Source organism: Lagenorhynchus albirostris, chromosome 3 (genome assembly GCF_949774975.1).
Source record: "Lagenorhynchus albirostris chromosome 3, mLagAlb1.1, whole genome shotgun sequence".
NCBI lineage: Eukaryota > Metazoa > Chordata > Mammalia > Artiodactyla > Delphinidae > Lagenorhynchus > Lagenorhynchus albirostris.
The window spans coordinates 166,116,749-166,134,974 of record NC_083097.1 but is presented as its reverse complement, the minus strand read 5'-3'; the positions used below and the strand labels follow the sequence as shown (position 1 = coordinate 166,134,974).

General features: G+C 57.1%; 2 protein-coding genes across 8 annotated transcripts; one reads left to right on the top strand and one right to left on the bottom strand.

Moving 5' to 3' along the window:
* Positions 1 to 900: 900 nt before the first annotated feature.
* GPR108 (G protein-coupled receptor 108) lies at positions 901 to 7,503 on the bottom strand. Of its 2 annotated transcripts, none has more exons than XM_060145413.1 (18): positions 7,348 to 7,503; positions 6,522 to 6,641; positions 5,669 to 5,719; positions 5,360 to 5,442; positions 4,413 to 4,537; positions 4,235 to 4,296; positions 4,081 to 4,149; positions 3,880 to 3,984; positions 3,536 to 3,669; positions 3,352 to 3,427; positions 2,784 to 2,857; positions 2,577 to 2,694; positions 2,333 to 2,463; positions 2,204 to 2,247; positions 1,903 to 1,952; positions 1,639 to 1,722; positions 1,409 to 1,536; positions 901 to 1,218 (listed from the first exon to the last, which is right to left on the bottom strand). In XM_060145413.1, the coding sequence occupies exons 1-18, from the start codon at positions 7,465 to 7,467 to the stop codon at positions 1,146 to 1,148; spliced, it is 1,647 nt and encodes a 548-aa protein (XP_060001396.1). In that variant the 5' UTR covers positions 7,468 to 7,503; the 3' UTR covers positions 901 to 1,145. The 2 variants fall into 2 exon arrangements, with proteins under 2 accessions (XP_060001396.1, XP_060001395.1); XM_060145412.1 differs by having other exon boundaries at positions 1,403 to 1,536; positions 7,348 to 7,499.
* Positions 7,504 to 9,574: 2,071 nt separating this feature from the next.
* On the top strand, positions 9,575 to 18,193 carry TRIP10 (thyroid hormone receptor interactor 10). Of its 6 annotated transcripts, none has more exons than XM_060145408.1 (16): positions 9,586 to 9,692; positions 9,843 to 9,903; positions 10,865 to 10,980; positions 11,065 to 11,121; positions 11,987 to 12,134; positions 12,211 to 12,273; positions 12,477 to 12,581; positions 12,668 to 12,796; positions 13,409 to 13,555; positions 13,675 to 13,869; positions 14,917 to 15,084; positions 15,348 to 15,457; positions 16,978 to 17,110; positions 17,326 to 17,468; positions 17,548 to 17,669; positions 17,780 to 18,193. In XM_060145408.1, exons 4-16 carry the CDS (start codon positions 11,084 to 11,086, stop codon positions 17,926 to 17,928), a joined length of 1,650 nt encoding a protein of 549 aa, XP_060001391.1. In that variant the 5' UTR covers positions 9,586 to 9,692; positions 9,843 to 9,903; positions 10,865 to 10,980; positions 11,065 to 11,083; the 3' UTR covers positions 17,929 to 18,193. The 6 variants fall into 6 exon arrangements, with proteins under 6 accessions (XP_060001389.1, XP_060001393.1, XP_060001391.1 ...); XM_060145405.1 differs by having other exon boundaries at positions 9,654 to 9,692; positions 9,853 to 9,903; XM_060145406.1 differs by lacking the exon at positions 9,843 to 9,903 and having other exon boundaries at positions 9,575 to 9,692.
* Positions 18,194 to 18,226: the final 33 nt, after the last annotated feature.

The following is an 18,226-nucleotide window of genomic DNA, read 5'->3' as shown; positions in this document are numbered from 1 at the left end:
TTCAGAGCTCCAAAATAGGTTCAGAGCGTTCTAGTTAAAGAGTGAAGTGGGGCGGGGGAAGAAATGCATCGTGGTGGTCTGCCCACAGGTGTGCGTGCAGGTGTGTGACCAGGTGCATCTCTAATCTGAACTCCTCAAGGTTCAGAGAAATCCATGAAAGGTCAGGCTGTGTTGCAGGGCACTGTGCTGAGCCAGACTCCCATTATCATGTGTGATGCTCAACTCTATGGGGTCTCCATCTTACATGCAAGGAAGCAGAGAGGTTAAACCACTTAACAGTCACACAGCAAATGGGGGCAAGGTCAAGAGGCTTGGTGGCAGGGAGGCTAGGTGCAGAGGGGCAGTGCACGCAGTGGGAATGGGCAGCTCTGGAACCAGACTGCTGGTGTTTTTGAGTCCTGAGCCTTCTAACAACTTGTTTGCTGTGTTACCTTGGGCAAGTTACATAGCCTTTCTGTGCCTCATAAGCTTTTCAAGAGTTAAAGACCCTGGAAGCCTTAGAATAGAAGCCTTAGAATACAGCACTCAGCCTGAGCCACTTAGGAGTCACCCAATCACCATTTTTTTTCTCCCCTCCAGTCTTTGCACACGCTGTCCCCTCATCTGGGTCTGCGTCTTTCCCCACTCTCTCTGCTCACCTCTGATTCCCCAGGCTGGGTCAGGGCCCTGTGATGGAACCGTCTGGTGACACCTTGAGTGTTGGGACCGGATGGGTCCTGGTCACTGCTCTGTCTTCAGGACCCGGCACAGGGCCCGGCACGCAGTGGTCGCTCAATTAACATTTATTGAATGTGCAAAGCAATGGATACTGCAACCTCTCCCTGCCCCGTGCCCCCAACGGATCTCTCAATTTCAAACCCTGCATTAGCTCTCAACCCCCAGAAAGGCAAGAAACTGGAGTAGCAAAACAGATCGGTCATTATTGTACAGTTGCAAGTGGGGACAGGGTGCTCAACATCTGTGAGGGAGGGGGGCTGTCTGTCTTCTTCTGAATGGGCTCCAGGAACTCAGGTCCCAGGGACCTGGATACCTTGTGAGCACTGGCCCCCTCCTCCCCACACGCTCTTTGGGAGAAGCCGGAGCAGGGAATGTGTGAAGAGAGGGGGATGAAGGGGGATGAAGGAGTGTCCGAGGCAGGGACATGATCACAACAGCTCTCGCCTGCTGGTCGTTTTGTTGACTTTGGACAGGCCTTCCCGGAACCCAGAATCGGTCATTCTGCAGGCAGACAGTTAAGGAGATAATCCGTGAGCTGAGGGGAGCCAGGCCCCGCCCATTCAGCCCACCACACCTACCCCAGAGCCTCTTGGCCCCGCCCCAGGCTCCACCCACTTGCCCCCACAGCCCCGCCCTCCAGGCCCCTTGCTGCCCAAGCCCCACCCACCCCAGCCCGAGGGCTCACACTTGCTTCATCTGCACATCCTCCTCGTCCTCCTCGTCCTCCTGGGGCAGCTGCAGGTACGGGTTATCCCTTGTGGGCTGGAACTTGTAGCCCGTGAGCACGAAGAAGGCGAGAGTGGAGCCCTCCACCAAGAGCTGGGGGCCAAGGGGGCAGAGTGGGAGTGTCAGGCACACGCCCCCACCTCCACCTCCACTGTCTGGGCCACCCTCCGCCCCACCTGGGGCCTCAGTGCTCACCTGGTACAGCCACTGCCACTGGAAAGGCACGGCCACCCGCAGCAGGATGGCGATGATCCGTGTGAAGTAGATGTAGCAGATGACCTGCAGGGACACGGGTGGGCACAGGGCTGAGGGACCACTGGGGATGCCTGGGGAGGGGGGTCGAGGATTATGGGCAGAGGGCGGGGCTCCGGGGGACTGCAGATGGAGGGTTAGGGTGGGTGTGCCAGGGGGCGGGTCGTTCCCCCTCCCAAACTTCCCGAGCGAGCACAGGGCTCCTACCATGACGTAGTAATGCCGGAAAAGCTTCAGCTTGGCCAGGTTCACTGCCACTGAGGGGTAGGCACAGAGAGTGGGGGTCAAGGGAAGGAGGCGGGGGGCAGGACGAAGGGGACGGGGTGGAGAAGGGCTGTGGACAGGAGGACATTGGGGTGAGTGTCTCAGGGGCATAGCGTGGAGGGGGATGTCCCAGGATGGTGAGGGGGTGGAAAGGCAGGAAGAGGCAGTCAGAGGGGATGGAAGGGGCATCCAGGGGTCAGCAAGAGGGACCAGGAGCGGGCCGAGGGCCGAGGGCACAGCTCACCCTTCCCATCAGTGCCAGACGTGTCCTGGAGATGCCGGATGGACCTGGGAACGAGTGGGTGATGTGGGGGGCAGTCAGCACTGCCTCCACCCGTGCCTGCAGGGGAGGGGGTCGGGTGGGGGTCCTCACCAGACCACGGGGAAGAGGATGGCGCCGCAGCAGATGAGGTCCACCAGAAAGAGGATCTCCTTCCAGACGCCGTAGTCGCTGGTGCCCTCCTCACGGGACTCGATGACAATGTAGGCCACGTTGGCCAGGACCTGCGGGGCGGGGGTGGGGTGGGTGGGGTGGGTGGGGTGGGTGGGGTGGGTGGGGTGGGTGGGCCCAGCCTGCACTCATGTCCACCTGCCCACCCTGGGGCCTCCATGTGCACCTGCAGCGAGATCACGATCCCGAACACCTTCTTCTCCTTGTCGGACAGGATGTACTTGATGAAAGCCCAGCCGGAGCCGATCAAGGCGATGGTGATGAAGAGGAGGGCGCCCTTCAGCCTGGCGGAGGCGGGCCGGGGCTGTGGTGAGACTCGGGGGCCCGGCCCTCCCCTGCCCGCCGCCTGCCCCCGGCAGAGAAGGGCACTCACAGATGCGTGATGTAGTGCATGACAGCGAGGCCCTCGATGGGGTGGCCCTGGCTGTTGATGAAGTAGTAGTTGATCTGGAGGTGGATGGACGGATGGACAGTCAGACGGATGGACGGGGGGATGGAGATGGTGGTGGTTTGGGAACACCGACAGTCACTGTCGGATGGGTGGCCAGGAAGTGGACCGAACAGAAGGTCACGATCAGGATGGTGAGTGGACTGAGAAAGGGAGAGTCACAGCCAGAACGGCGGCCGGACAGATGGCTGGACAGTCACAGCCATGACAATGGAGGGAAGGTCAGAGTCGGGTGGATGGACAGTTAGACAATCAGCCCGGTGGACACTCATAGCTGGACCCACAGACAGTCAGACTGAAAGGTGGGCGGTCACAGCTGGACAGGACTGGATGCACAGCTGGCCACGGTGATAAAATGGATGGACAAATGTATAGACAAATGGAACTCCCAAGCCCAGGGTCTGCAGAGATTTGAGGAGTGGCTTGCAGGGGCTTTTTCCTGGCCCCTGACACCCCAGCCCACCCCATCCTGCTCCCGGCCCAAGGCTCTCACACTGTGGAAGAGGAGAGAGATGCTCTTGGTGAAAGCCAGGGCTGCCATGAGCCAGTGGATCTTGAAGACGTTGTACCTGGCAGCGGGGTCAGGGACAGAAGAGAGTGGGAGGGCATCGGTCAGGGGTAGGAGTGGGAAGGTGTGATGAGGGGAGGTGGGGAACCCCCAGGGGCAAAGGCATTACGTGTTCTTGCAGAGGATGGACACCCAGAAGATGCCGGAGGCCAGGAAGCAGGCGGACATGACCATGTACAGCTTGAAGAGGGGGATTTCCGCCGCCGACAGGAAGCCCTCGGGGTTCTTCTCCCGGATCATTACCTGGGGAGGGGACAGCGGTGGGCAGGGGGATTGCGTGCTAGCTCCAGACTTGCGGGGCCCTGAGTGTGAGTCTGCGGCTCTCCCGCTCTCTCCCTGGCCGACTCCCTGTTTTTGAGCCTCGGTCTTCCCGTCTCCCAGATGAGCACGGAGTACCTGGCCTGCCGTGAGCGCTCCGCGAACCTGCTGCCCACCCTCCTCACCCCTGCTCACCGTGATGTCGAACGGCTGCTCTCGGCCCGGCACCGAGTTGTAGCAGTTGTGGAAGTTGAGGTTGTACTGGCCTTCCTCGGCCCTCGAGCCGATCACCACGTGGAACTGGGAGGTGGGGCAGACAGAGAGGAGAGGAGGCCTCAGTGTGGGTGGTCCCCGCTCTGTGGAGGGGAGGGGCTGCAGGCACCCCCGGACACTCACACTGAAATTGTAGGAGTTGTTGAGATGGCCCAGGCCCAACACCAGGTCCTGGTCCTTTCCACCAATGCCCTGAGGGGACAGAGGACCTCCATGGAGCATCTGCCGGCCCCCCTGGGGGCGGGGCTTCCTCCCTCCTGCCCTGGCTTCCCCATACCTGCTGGTCGGCTTGTGACCCTGTGGGTTTCAACTTGGCCTTGTCGGGTGCAGTAGTGGTCCCTGCCAGGGGCAAGCAGGTGACTTTAGAGATAGACAGACAGCAGAATGATGGGCGGGACGTGTGGAGCGGCCCTGCTCACCCGCCCCTCCATGCCCGCACGGCCACCCTGACTCACCGCCATCCACCTTGGGGTTGACCCTGTACTCTGACTTCGGGAGCTCTGGTTCGGAGGGAGCTTCGGGGAGGAGCCCGGCAGAGATGAACAGCTTCTTCTGTTCCCCATACTTTCGTACCTGGACCCTGTGGGATGAGGCTGGGAGGCTGAAGGCTGGGGTCAGGCACACCTGCTCTGCTGAGGGACTCAATGGCCCCTCGAGCCCTCTGGGGCTCAGTGTCGGGCTCCATCAGTGGTCCCCAAGTTGCAGCATTTGGCCACCACCCATCAAGATGGCTGCTGCATCCCTGAGCTGCCTGTACCGAGGATTAGTTGTCACTTCCTGTGACATTAAGTCACTCATTCTACTGAAGTACACACTATTTAAAAAGAAAATGCTGTACATACAGAGAGGCAACAGAGTATCTTTGGACCCTGGGTTCAAATCCCAGTTTTCAGCCTCAGTTTTTTCATCTTTAGAATGGGGATAATAACAGTCTGAGTAGTCAATGAGTTAACACCTGTAGAGATCCCAGGATGCTGCCTGGCGCACAGGGTGCATCCTACACGCACAAATGACTTGTATTAATTCTCACAACACTCCTCTGTGTTGGGTCTTCTGCCTTGAGACCCTAATACTGCCTGGGCACTCCTCCCCTCTCTCCCTCCCATAATCAGAAGGCTTGAAGGCAAAATTAAAAAGCGAGTGACAGGAATTCCCTGGTGGCCCAGTGGTTATGATTCGGTGCTTTCACTGCCGAGGGCCCGGGTTCAATCCCTGGTCTGGGAACCAAGATCCCACAAGCCACGTGGTGTGGCCAAAAAAAAAAAAAGCGAGTGGCTTTCTCCAAAGGAGTCAAGGTTCTTTCTGGCTGGTTCTGATTCCACCTGATCAGCTCATGTGGGTAGCACAACCAGGGAAACCCCAATGATGGATCTTTAGGGGAGCCGCCAGCCCTCCAACTCACTGCAGATCCTTGGTGTTGATGAGGAAGACAGCCAGAAGGTTGCTACTGTTTTTCCGGAGAGGACAGTCGTGAGGGTCCCGGCTCTGGAGAGTGGGCAGCAGGGAGCCTTCGTCACCCCCTCCCACTGGTCCAGCCTCACTCTGCCTTCCTCCCCATCCACCCGGGCAAGGGAGGGTCTCTCCCTGCTCCCCCCTCTGGGAAAGGACAGGGATCTTTGGGTTCCAGATGCTGACAGACCATCCTCCCCTTCCACCACCCCTGCCCCTCCACACTCCCCCCCCCACCTCCACCTCTGCCCCCTCCACTCACTGAATAGGAAGGAACACTGCCAGATCGAATACGGGTCAGACTGAACCCCACCTGGCAAGAAAAAGAGGTGATGTGAGGGACACCAGCAGGGACCTCCAAGCCACCTCTATCAGTGGCAATAGTAACGTAACCTCGAATTTCCTCAAAGCCTACTAAGCGTGAGATTCCGTGTTCACTCACTTCACTGACTTTTCCCCAGCCCCCCAACCCTCTTCCTTTAACTCCTAACCATTCTTGCCCCTTGACTGGGATGTCACTTCCTCAGGGAGACCTTCGCTGGTCCTCTACCTACCCACCCTGTTTCCCCCCATTTAAAATGTTGATGTAAAAAATAAATTAAATAGAATGTTCATGGCTCCCTGCCTTGGGCTCTGGAAGCCAACACACTTGGATCCACATCCAGCCTCTTGGATTCTGAGTAAGCCACATGCCCCTGAGTCTGTGTAAACACCTGTAAAATTGGCTTTACAGGTGTAATATTTTCACAGCATCCCTGAGAGGTGGCTATGGCAGAACAGACTCATGGAAATAGATTTGCATGGTACCTGGTACCCAGCGGGCCTTCAGTAAACACTAACTTCTCATTTCGACTGCAGAAACTGGGGCTGTCTTGTTCACTGGTAGGCTCCCCTCCCCCCAGCTCAGTGCCTGGCACGTACTGCATGAGAAATTATTATTCCCAAGTTACAGATGAGGAAACAGAGGCTCAGAGAGATCAAGGGACTTGCCCAAGATCACATGGGTGAGAGGCAGAGCTAGGATGTGAATCCAGAATTGGGGCGGGGGGAGAGGGGCGGAGCTCAGAAACTTGTGCACCTCTCCCTCCTCCAGCAAACTCCTCAAAGCCCCTCACCAATGGGGCTTTCTCATCTGTCTCCTGGAGGCCCAGCCGCAGGAGGCTCAGGTCCACCTCCAGAGAGCCGTTGGTGTAGAAGCCAAAGCTGTTCAGCTGGATGTCTGCTCGCTTCTCCCCCTGCCAGAGACCAAGAAGGCAGAGGCAGCTCAGACTTCCCACCAGCCCAGCCCCAGGGCTCTAGCATGAGGTTCCCCCAAGGGCTTCGGGCCCCTCTGGGTATCTCTATATTTAGGACAGGTCCAAAGGGTGACGGGAGAGGTTGAGAGGGCCAGCTCCGGAGGCCATAACCTTAATCCCAGGCAGGGACAGGGTGGCTCCGGATCCTCTGGCCACTGTTCGGAGAGCCCAGGATTCGAAAGTCTGGGATACCTGGAAGTCTCCCTATTGGGTAAGCATCACCCGGAGAGCAGAGTTACGCATCTTGGGGTGCCTGGCCCTCACCTCCCGGAAAATGTTTAGATTCCAACTGAGCCCCCAAGATCCCAGTGAGTACCCAGAGGACCCTATTCTAGAACCCCCAGGGACTTCCCTGGGTGGCGTCAAGGGTCCCTAGCGTCCCCAAAGCAATCCCAAGAATTTAGAGGACTCAGAGTCCGCCGTCTCCGGAGACGAACCCCCCCCCCGGTGGGCGGGGCACGACTACAGCGCGGCGGGCCAGGCAACTCCAACAGGAGGACCGAGGGGGCTCCTCGGACGAGACCACTCCGGACCTGGAAGCGGGGGGCGCCGGACCGCTTCATCCGGACGAAACCACTCCAAGCCAGGGGCTTTTCCGGGCCAAAGCTGCGACCCACACCCCAGACCGCCGCGCGGCGGGACTCACCATCAGCGTCAGCCGGTGGATGCGCCCAGAGCAACCGCCTAACAGCAGCAGCAGAAGTAGCCGCTTCCCCCACTCCGCGGGGCTCCCGCGGGCGAGCCCCCTCCTCTCGCTCACGGCCATCTCTGAAGCCAACGCCTCCCCCGACACCGCCTCTGACGCCCTCAAGCCCGCCAATCGCCGCACGGTGGGGGCCGACCCTTCAGCTTTTTTCATCCCACTCAACCAATCAGTAATCGTCTCCTCTGGAAACCGCACCCTGTACGACACCAAATGGACAGCCCGAGCCCCGAATGGAAGTGCTGATATCGCTTAACCCCGCCTCCACGCTCACCAATCACTAGAAAGATTGTCCCCGGATGTACTCTGATAAACAGTCCATCCAACCAATTGTGATGGATCTGATATCCGGCCCCTAAAGGGGAATTCCTCCATCCACTCTTAACTGACAGACCCGTTCAGAACTACATTACCCAGAACGCAGGGGGAGCAAACAGCTCAAGGGGACGTTCAATAAACTACACTTCCCAGTATCCCTAAGGACGGAGGTCCCCTTTCTTACCCCGGGGATGTGGCTCCCAGCCAAAGCTCAGGCTTTTGGTAAACACATGCATTTGCTAGAGCCTGTCCTGTTCTCCTAATCTTCCTGATCCACAGAGAGGCCAAAACCTGGCCTCAAGCTAAATCTTGACCCTACGATGACCCATGATCCCAGGCTGAGTCACCAGCCTTAGGTGGACCCTTCTGTCCTGGAGTGAGGCAACTGGAGGCCCATCCCCAGATCCCAGGCTGGTCTTGAGTCAGGCTGAATCCCGGCTCCAGCCTGAGCCCCCTACCTGCAGCTGAGCCCTGACCTCCGCCGAAACTTAGACTCCCCGACCCCCTACTACCCTCAGCCTATACTGAGCCTTAATCTCTGGCTGAGCTTCCACCTGGACTGACCTCAGATTAGGACTGACCTGTGGACCTTAGTTTGAGTCCCAGGCCTTCGACTGGGTGGCTGACCCCTCTGCTAAGCCTCCTATCCCAGTCAGACTCCATCCCAACTGTGGTGCCAACCTGGGATGAATCCCAACTTCATTTAGAGGCTGAGACCCTACTCCCAGGCTGAGCCACTGATTTCCAGACCCCAGGCTGAATTCCTGATTCGATCTGATCCTCTAACCTCCGGAGCACGTCTACTTTGTAATTTGAAGTTTTCTAACTCAGAAGCCACCAGCAGGTGGGGCCAGGTCCTCGCAGAGCCATCTGTCCCAGTGTGGGCTCCCGGAGCGATCCTCCTGGGCTCCTCGGTTTTGTGTACTGGGAGCCTGCGGGCTCAGAGCCTAACTTGTCCCCGGGGGCCCGGAGCCCCCAGCCCCAGCAGGGCGACTGTCACCTCTGTAGCCAAAGAGAAAGCACCAGAAGAGGGAGAGGATGAAGCAGGTTGCTGCTAGGATCTCTCCCCTTTCATCCCAGTGCCTCAAAGGGATTAACAACGTGTGAACAGACTTTTATGACAGGGACGACAGACTTCCAAGCCCCAGGGTTCTAGGGGCGTCGGGGGTGGAGTCGGAATCCCAGGGTCGGTGCAGACAATTAAAACTGATTGTGCCTTAATGGATGCAACTGGAAAATGGGCAGGTGCAGGCTCGAACTGGACGGGAGAAAGGCCTGGGCCCGGCGCCCCAAGGACAGCTCGTCCTTAGTTTCCAGGCGCAGATTTGGGGAAGGAGGCAGGATGCGGTGGGGGCGCTAATGGACCAGGCCTTGGTGGAGGCGCGTCCTGGACAGGATCGAAGTCCTCCCATCCGCCCTGTGGCCGGAGGGACCAGACCATTAGTGGGACGAACGTAGACGTCTGGAGCCGGGCCGGCCCGCAAGAGCGAGGTGACCTCAGCTTCTCCCTGCGATGGGGTGGGGGAAGAACCTCTTGGGCTGGGGTTTTAGTGTCTTGGCCCTTTAATGAATGGTTGAAAGGAAAAAGGAAAGGAAAAACAATCCAGGGCGGGTTAGGTGTGGGGAGGACAAGAGGGTCCTAAGGGATTTGGAAAATGGGTGGGGGTCCTTTAAGGAGTCTGTCCAGTGGCTTCGGGCGGCAACGTTCCTTTAAGAGGGGGCGGGGCGTCTGCGGGGCCCCGCCTCCTGGGGTGTGCCTCACCTTTAGGGGGCTGCGCCGGAGCTCCGCGCGGGCGGGGGCGTGGCAGAGCCTATGGGGCGTGGCAGAGCCTGGAGTGGGCGGGGCATTAACGGGGCGGGGCCGGGCTCAGCGCCCTGGCTGAGTCTCCCGGCGGCGGGCGGTGGGGACCGGGTGCGGCGGCGGCGTTGGCATCGGCGGGAGCAGCATGGATTGGGGCACCGAACTGTGGGTGAGTCCGATCCGCCCGGCTCCAAGTTCCTCCCTTCCTGGCGTCCAGACCCCCGCTTTGCCCCTGCAGTACCCTAGAGGGGTCTCTGCGCTTTCCCTTCCACCGACCCCTTGGAATCCCCGCTTTCCGCCCTCATTCGGAGTTTCCTAGGGCGTTTCAGGACGCCCGGGAGCGGAGGGCGACCCTGCCGGAGCGGCGTAGGGAAACTGAGGTACGGGGTTCATAGTGAGGAGGGCAAAAGAAGTCCTGGGACCAGGCCGGAGCGGCCGGGAGAGGTCACCTATTTTGAGCGCCCTGACTGGGCCGGCGGCTTATCTTACGGCCCCTGGGCCCCTGCCCGCCCTCCGCCTGTCCGACTGGGGCGGGGGAGGGGACCCCCTGGCCACTATCAACCCCACGTGGGACCTGGAAGTACAGACCGCCCTCATGTTGCCTATAATCAACAACCAGGGGCTTGGGACCCTGTAGGGGGAAGGGGGCTGCGAGGTTCGGCCTCAGCCCCCTCCCCCAGCCCGCCCTAGGCACTGGGAGGGGCCGCCACCTGACCGCCTCGAACCTGTGCCCTGGAAGTCCCAGAAATTTTCCCCTTTCCTAGCCGGGACCTCTGACCCCTCCTCTTTCTGGGGACGGTGGCACTCCTCGGTTCCTGGGTGTCCCAGGGTAACTAGATCGCCCCCCACACCAATGCTGGGATTTCTTTTGGAGGCGCAGTGGAATCAGTGAGGGAAACTGAGTCACCCTTCGGGGCACCCGGGGAAGCATGGCAACCGGGGGAACCTGGTGCCCACCCTCTGGCCATTCAGAGGCCTCCCAGGCTGCAGGGAACCCTGCGCCTCTGGCCCTGACTCACGCCGGGCCGGCCGGATTTTCTGGAATCTGGGGGGGATTAGGGGAGCCGGGGCAGGGGGAGTGGCCTTGTCCCATTCCACACCTCTCTTGGACGTCGGGAGAGGGGACCCTGTAGTCCAGCTGGGGCCCCGCCCCTGTTCCCTGGCCCTTCCCGGGAAGGGGAGGGGGTTCCCGCGGGTTTCCTGCCTCCCCCCGCGCCGCTCCCGGGCGGGGCCGGGAAACCACGCCTTCTTGGAGCTTGGAGCCTGGAGGCTCCCCTGCCGCTTGGTCGGAGGCTGTGGGGTCCCAAGGTCTTGACCCCAGTCCTCCCAATCCCCCGCTAGGATCAGTTTGAGGTGCTCGAGCGGCACACGCAGTGGGGTCTGGACCTGTTGGACAGATACGTGAAGTTCGTGAAAGAGAGGACGGAGGTGGAGCAGGCTTATGCAAAGCAGCTGCGGTGAGACCCTAGGGTGGCCTCGCCCTGGGGTTAGGGGGAGCGGTTGGAGGGCTGGGGGCTCAGCCTTCCTGCCTCTCTCCGTAGGAGCCTGGTGAAAAAATATATGCCTAAAAGACCTGGCAAAGATGACCCAGAATCCAAGTAAGAATGAAGAGGGGATTGATGCAGGGCTAGATTTGGGAGGGCAGGGGGTATAGGACCCACTTCTTCTCCCTCAAGCTGGGCCACCCAAGCAGACCCCTCACTTCTCACCCCAGTTCCACCTAGAGGTATGAGCTTGGATGCAGAAACCATATTACCTGTGTTGGAATTCTAAATCCACTACTTTCCAGCCAAACTGCTTCCGCCAGTTGACTCAAGTTCTCCGCCTCTATTTTCCTCGCCTGTTAAATGGGAGAGGCTCCAACAGTTACTAAATGAATGACTCTGGGCAAGTGACTTAAGTTTTATGCCTCTGTTTTCCTCTCCTGTGAATTGGGGATGATGACGATGTCCTTGTAGGGGCTCATGTGAAGATTAAGATAACGTGTTTAAACAATGCCCAGACCATTTCACTTTATTCCAGGTCCCCAGGTCCAGAATCCAAAAAGCTCTAGAAATCAAAAGTTCTTTTGGTCACTTGTTTGGAGGCAACCTCCGACCTGAACTGACTTGATGTTTATTACGTTCATTGCGGTCTTGGTTTTTATCCCACTTAGCGTGGACATTAATATTTCTCCTTGCAAAAACATTTATAGTATTTGGTTACAGGATGCTGCCGCTGACACCACTAGGGTGATGCAAAAAGGTGGTGTAAGCATCATATCCCCTTTCTAAAACCCCCCAAATTCTGAGAATTGTGAGTCCTTTGTCCCCCCCAAGGGTTGGGGATGCAGACAAGAATATATCATTGCTTCTGGGGTGAATGTCTTGGGGCTCACATTTTCTCATACAGAGGTGGGTCCTGGGGCATGTGGCTCCTGGGGACCCTGACCCTCAGCCCCTGTCCCCCTCCACCGCATCCCAGGTTCAGCCAGCAACAGTCATTTGTGCAGATTCTCCAGGAGGTGAATGATTTTGCGGGCCAGCGGGAGCTGGTGGCCGAGAACCTCAGTGTCCACGTGTGTCTCGAGCTGGCCAAGTACTCACAGGAGATGAAACAGGAGAGAAAGATGGTGGGTGATCCCCTCTCTGGGATTTCCCAAGGGCCCCTGAAACCAGGGTGAGCCTTATCACCCCTTCTTTCCATAGCATTTCCAAGAAGGCCGTCGGGCCCAGCAGCAGCTGGAAAGTGGCTTCAAGCAGCTAGAGAATGTGAGTTTGTGGGTGTGGAGAAGCGTGGCTCTGGCCCCGAGCAGCTGGGTGAGGGTTGCCAATCCACAGAGGTATCCTGTTTGGCCAGGACGCCACCTCTGCTGTGGGTTTCCAGCCCCGACCCCCATTTGCTGGGTGACTTCCCACCAGTCCGTGAAACTTTGGTTGGTGGCTCCTTCATTCTGGTTCTGTCCCCAACACAGAGTAAGCGTAAGTTTGAGCGGGACTGCCGGGAGGCTGAGAAGGCAGCTCAGACGGCCGAGCGGCTGGACCAGGATATCAATGCCACCAAGGCTGATGTGGAGAAGGTGCCTGTGGGGTCTGAGACACGCTTGGGGGTCAGGGTTGGGCAAGGCTGGAACTGGGCCATGACCCCCACCTCGATATTCCTCAGGCCAAGCAACAGGCCCACCTTCGGAGTCACATGGCAGAAGAAAGCAAAAATGAATATGCAGCCCAACTACAGCGCTTCAACCGAGACCAGGCTCACTTCTATTTTTCCCAGATGCCCCAGATCTTTAATGTAAGTGCTCCACACCCCCAGCCCCACCTTGCCCCTGAAACCCCAGAGTTAACCAACTCCTACACATTTGTCAAAACCCTGGCTGTAATGCCCTAATCTCTAAATTGAGAAGGAATTAGAAACAAATAGTCAAAGTGTGCTCCGCTTTTACTCAAGCTGTTCTTTCTGCCAGATTTGTCTTTCTTTCCTTTTGCAACTCCTGCTTATTCTTCCAAGCCCCAACTCTAACAACACCTCTGAAAGATCTCGAATTTCCCCTCTTCTGTTTCAGCCTTGTACTCTGCTCTTTGTCCCAGCCCTGGGACTGGCAGTACTGGTGCTGGGTCTGCTTTTTCTTGAAATCCCTGGCTTCACCTCCTTTGAGAAGCCTTTCCTGACTCCCTAGGCAAGGGGAGGGGAGGTCCTCAAATTCTCCTCTGAAATCTCCCTGGCCTCCTGTTTCTTCCCTGACCACACTGAGCTGGAAGTCTCTGTGTTCGATTCTGTGTTTCCCTGCCAGACTGGGCTTGGGGCTGGGGCCAGTGTGGGTCTCCATCATGCTCGTGTAGTGAATCACTCTGCCACCAGCCCTTCCATCAGCACCCCTGAGACCCCACACCCCTGTCCCCGCAGAAGCTGCAGGACATGGACGAGCGGCGGGCCACCCACCTGGGGGCTGGGTACAGGCTCCTGTCTGAGGCTGAGCTGCAGGTGGTACCCATCATCGCCAAGTGTTTGGAGGGCATGAAGGTGGCCGCGGATGCTGTGGATGCCAAGAACGTGGGTGCCTGGTCCCAGTGGACCACAGGGTCAGGGGAGTGGGAGAGGGCAGGAGGAGAAGCCCAAAGGCTAGGCACCCAGTCTTTCCCGTGACTGCCCCTCACCATCCCCTCCCCCAGGACTCCCAGGTCCTAATCGAGCTGCACAAGTCAGGCTTTGCCCGCCCGGGCGACGTGGAATTTGAAGACTTCAGCCAGCCCATGAACCGCGTGCCCTCGGACAGCAGCCTGGGCACCCCCTCAGATGGACGGCCTGAGCTCCGAGGCCCCGGCCGCAGCCGAGCTAAGCGCTGGCCCTTCAGCAAGAGGAACAAGGTGGGGGCCGGGGCCCTTGGGGTGGAGGGGATGGGTGTGAGTGGAGACAGCAGGGGCCCCCACTGAGTCAGCCCCAGCCGCCGGAACGCTGAGTCCTGGGCAGGAATTTTTCTCTTGGCTGCTGGCCCGGGCTGGAGGGAAGGAAGGCGGCCGGGCAATTGGCCTGGGAGTCCCCTGAGGCTGGGGAGTGGGGGGCAAGGAGGGGGGCCTGTGGCGTCTGTCTGCTGCTTCTCAGGATGCTGGGAGAAGAACTGCTTTGGGTATTCAGGGCTGGGTGAGGGATTGGGACACCAGCTCTAGGGACTCCCCCCTGGGTCTCTCCAATCCTCCAGTGCATCTCTGGGCGCCCCACCCTCAGGCTGGTTTTTCTCGGGATCTTTAGCTTTCAGTGTCAGGCACATACCTGGACACCCTTGGCTTCTTACACCTTTGACAATCCCCTCGTCCCTAGTTTATACCTTTTGACTCCTGTTTTATACTTCGGATCCCTCTTGGTGTATACTTTGATACCCTTCTTCAGTTTATACGTACCGCCCCCCAGCTTAAACCCCAGCTGTAACCCTTTTGGTATTTCATGCCTTTGACCCTTCTCTCAGTTTGCCCTTGACGTCTATGGCCCCATATTTGTCTGAGACCTTGATTCCTGCATGCTTCTCCCTCCACCTTCTAGACTGTGAGCCCAGAAAGCTGGGGAGGGGGACAAGAAACATGGGCTTCCCTGTACCCCCAGTCTCCATTCTAGAAACTGGACATAGGATGCGAGGGAGGTGGAGGGTGGGGGAGGGGTCTGGCCTTCTGGCTCACAATCTAATTGATGCCCTCCTGCCACCTCCCAGATTTTTGTGTTGCTCTCTGCATGCATTTTCTGTGTGTGTGATTGTGCATCCTGAGTTGTGGTTTTCTTACTTTTTTTTTTCTTTTCTTTTCTCCATTTGGTTTTTTTCCCCTTTTTCTTTATCGCATCCATTGTCCTTCCGTTCATCCGTCCTTGTTCTCTACGTCCTCCTGCCCCTCCTGACCCATGTCCTCCCTGGCCCCTGCTGGTAGCCGCGCCCTCCACCCCTCTCCCCCCTGGGGGGCCCCCTGCCCTCGGCATTACCTAACGGACCCCCGTCCCCCCGCTCCGGCCTCGACCCCTTGGCCATACTGAGTGAGATCAGTAAGTCAGTCAAACCGCGGCTAGCATCCTTCCGCAGCCTTCGAGGCAGCCGTGGGGTAAGTGAGGCCTCCGGGGGAGGAGGAGTGGGCGGCCCCAGCCTGCCCAGCGGCCGGGTGGCGGGACCCTGGGCTCGCTTCCTGCCGCCGGCTGGGCCCCCTCCTTCCATGGCCCCACCTGGACCTGCTTTGCTCTGTGCATGGCCTTGCCCCCCAAGAACCTTGGGTGGGGAGGAAGGTGGACTTGGTGTGTCTTAGTCATGTCTTAGACCCTGGAAGCTCAGACTCTGTGTTCCCGAGCTCAGCCTTCTTCCACCTTGCAGACAGTGGTGACCGAGGATTTCAGCCACTTGCCCCCGGAGCAGCAGAGAAAGCGGCTTCAGCAGCAGCTGGAAGAACGGAACCGTGAACTACAGAAGGAGATCGACCAGAGGTAAGGTGAGGGGGTGGGCAGGTAAGGAACAAGGTGAAATAATAAATGAATTACATTGAAATGATACTCGAAGATCTCCTCCCCAACAAATTCCAGGCCCTGATGGGTTTCTAGGTGATTCCTACCACACTTAAAAGAAATGGTGACTTCCCATCTTACATAAGTCATTCCAACAAACAGAAGAAGAGCGAAAGCTGCCAGCTCATTTAGGAGGCTGGTGGAATCTCAATTCCAAAATTGGGTTAGCAAGAATTCAAGAAGGTAAAATTATGGACTTATTTAATTAACTTATGATCTTAGATGGCAAAATCCTCGCCAAGCAAGTCCAATGGTGTATTAAAAAAAAAAAAATCACGCGGTGGTGGTGATCGCTCAGCCGCATGAATGAATTTAATGCCACTGAACCATACACTTAAAAATAGCTCAAATGGGAAATTTTATATTATATATATTTTACTGCAGTTAAAAAAAAAAAAAGACCACAAAAAAATCATGATCATTCGGGTGTTATCCCAGTAATGCAAAGATGGTTCAATATCAAAACATCTATCAGTCTCACTTACTTCATTAATTGGCTAAAAGAAAAAGAAGCATATGGTTATTCATTTAATAACTCAGAACACTTAACGTATTAACGATAAAGAAACCTGCCAGATTAAAAAAAGAAAATCTTTACTCACTCTTTCCAAGCAACAAGATTCTCTTCCCAGTCCTCTTACATAATAAGAATGACGTTTGCCACTTGTGGACAGACAGCCAAATGATGTTTTGCCGTTTGCACAGAACTTCTTGTACAAAAACGGCTTTTATTGGTGTAAAGTTCCATTCGAGAACTCTGTCATTCCTGAGTTTTTATCCTGGGGGGATTATGGGTGCATGCTCTGGAGTCCAGGCAGACTGGCCTTGAATTCTAGTTGTTTCCAGTTTCCTCATCTGTCATGTGCATCAGGTACTAGGACTGGAAAGAAGTTGAACACAGGTTTGACATAGTCCAGAGGACCATGCTTGTAACCATTACATGGAGGAAGGAGGGACAGGGGACTAATGATAGTAATACTTAGCGTTTAGAGAGTGTTACTGTATGCCAGGCACCATTCTAAACCCCCTACGTGCATCATTAGAATTCCCGTTTTCCTGAGAGATTGTGAGTAGAGGTAGGACCCTGACTGTCCTGTTTAGTGCTATATTTCTAATGCAGGACATTAGAAATAGGAAAGGTTCCTGGTATGTAGTATGCACTCATTATATATCTGAATACATAAAGGTACTGTTCTCATCTTCACAACAACTCCCAGGAGATATATAGACATAGCTATATAGATCCCATTATTCTCTTTTTCAGACAAGCATACTGAGACACAGTTTCAGTAACTTAACCCAAATTCACATAACTAAGAAATGCCCACCCTGGGATTTGAACCCAAGCTATGAAGCACTGGCTGAGCTCCCTGAAGCAAAGCCCACATTTTTTGTTTGTTAAATCACATGGGATTCTTTCTCCTCCGTCTGTCTCACCCTAGGGAGGCCTTGAAGAAAATGAAGGATGTATATGAGAAGACACCCCAGATGGGGGACCCGGCCAGCTTGGAACCCCGGATCACAGAAACCCTGAACAACATCGAACGTCTGAAATTGGAAGTACAGAAGTATGAGGTCAGGGAAGACCCTGGGGAGGGGCGGGGCCGGCAGGCCTGGCTGAGTCACTTCTTGGGGGAGGGAGGGGGACAGGGAGGTATTGGGGGGGCTGCTTCAGCTGTTTCTCATCACTGCCTTGGGTGTGCATGGGTGATCTCAGGAAACCTCCAGGCCAGAGTGGGCTGACCCCAGAGCCCGGCCCTGGAGCTGACTGTGCGGTCCCCTCCTCTCAGGCTTGGCTGGCAGAAGCCGAGAGCCGGGTCCTAAGCAACCGGGGGGACACCCTGGGCCGGCACACTCGGCCTCCAGACCCCCCAGCCAGCGCCCCACCAGACAGCAGCAGCAACAGCAACAACGGATCACAGGATAAGGAGAGGTGAGCAGGGAGGCCAGTGTGGGTCTGTCCCCGGACCCCGGGTGAACCTGTCTTCACCTGCTTTGCCTTCTCCAACCAGCTCTGAAGAGCCCCCCTCCGAGGAGGGTCAGGATGCTCCCATCTACACGGAGTTCGATGAGGATTTTGAGGAGGAGCCTGCATCCCCCATAGGTCACTGTGTGGCCATCTACCATTTTGAAGGTAAGGACAGCCTGGGTGGCGCATCGGTGGCTTTGGGGGCGGTGTTTGGGGCTGGGTTCTGTTGAGATCCGCCTCCAGCAGACCTGAGCCCACTGCCGCCCCCACGACAGGGTCCAGCGAGGGCACCATCTCCATGGCCGAGGGCGAGGACCTCAGTCTCATGGAAGAAGATAAAGGCGACGGCTGGACCCGGGTCAGGCGGAAACAGGGAGGTGAGGGCTACGTGCCCACCTCCTACCTCCGTGTCACACTCAACTGAACCCTGCCAGAGGCGGGAAGAGGGGGGCTGTTGGCTGCTGCTTCTGGGCCACGGGGGGTGCCCCAGGACCTACGCACTTTATTTCTTCCCCCGTGGCTTCAGCTGAGACCTGTGTAACCTGCTGCCCCCAGCACCACCCCCCCACTCCTCACCCCACATGGACCCGCTGTGCCTTCTCCCATCGATGTACATACTCATGTTTCGAATCTTTTCTTCCTGCCGCTCGGCTGGGGCCGTTTTGTTTTATATAAAAAAATGATGGAAAGCTCCTGTAGCCTGTGCCTTATTAGGAGATTTG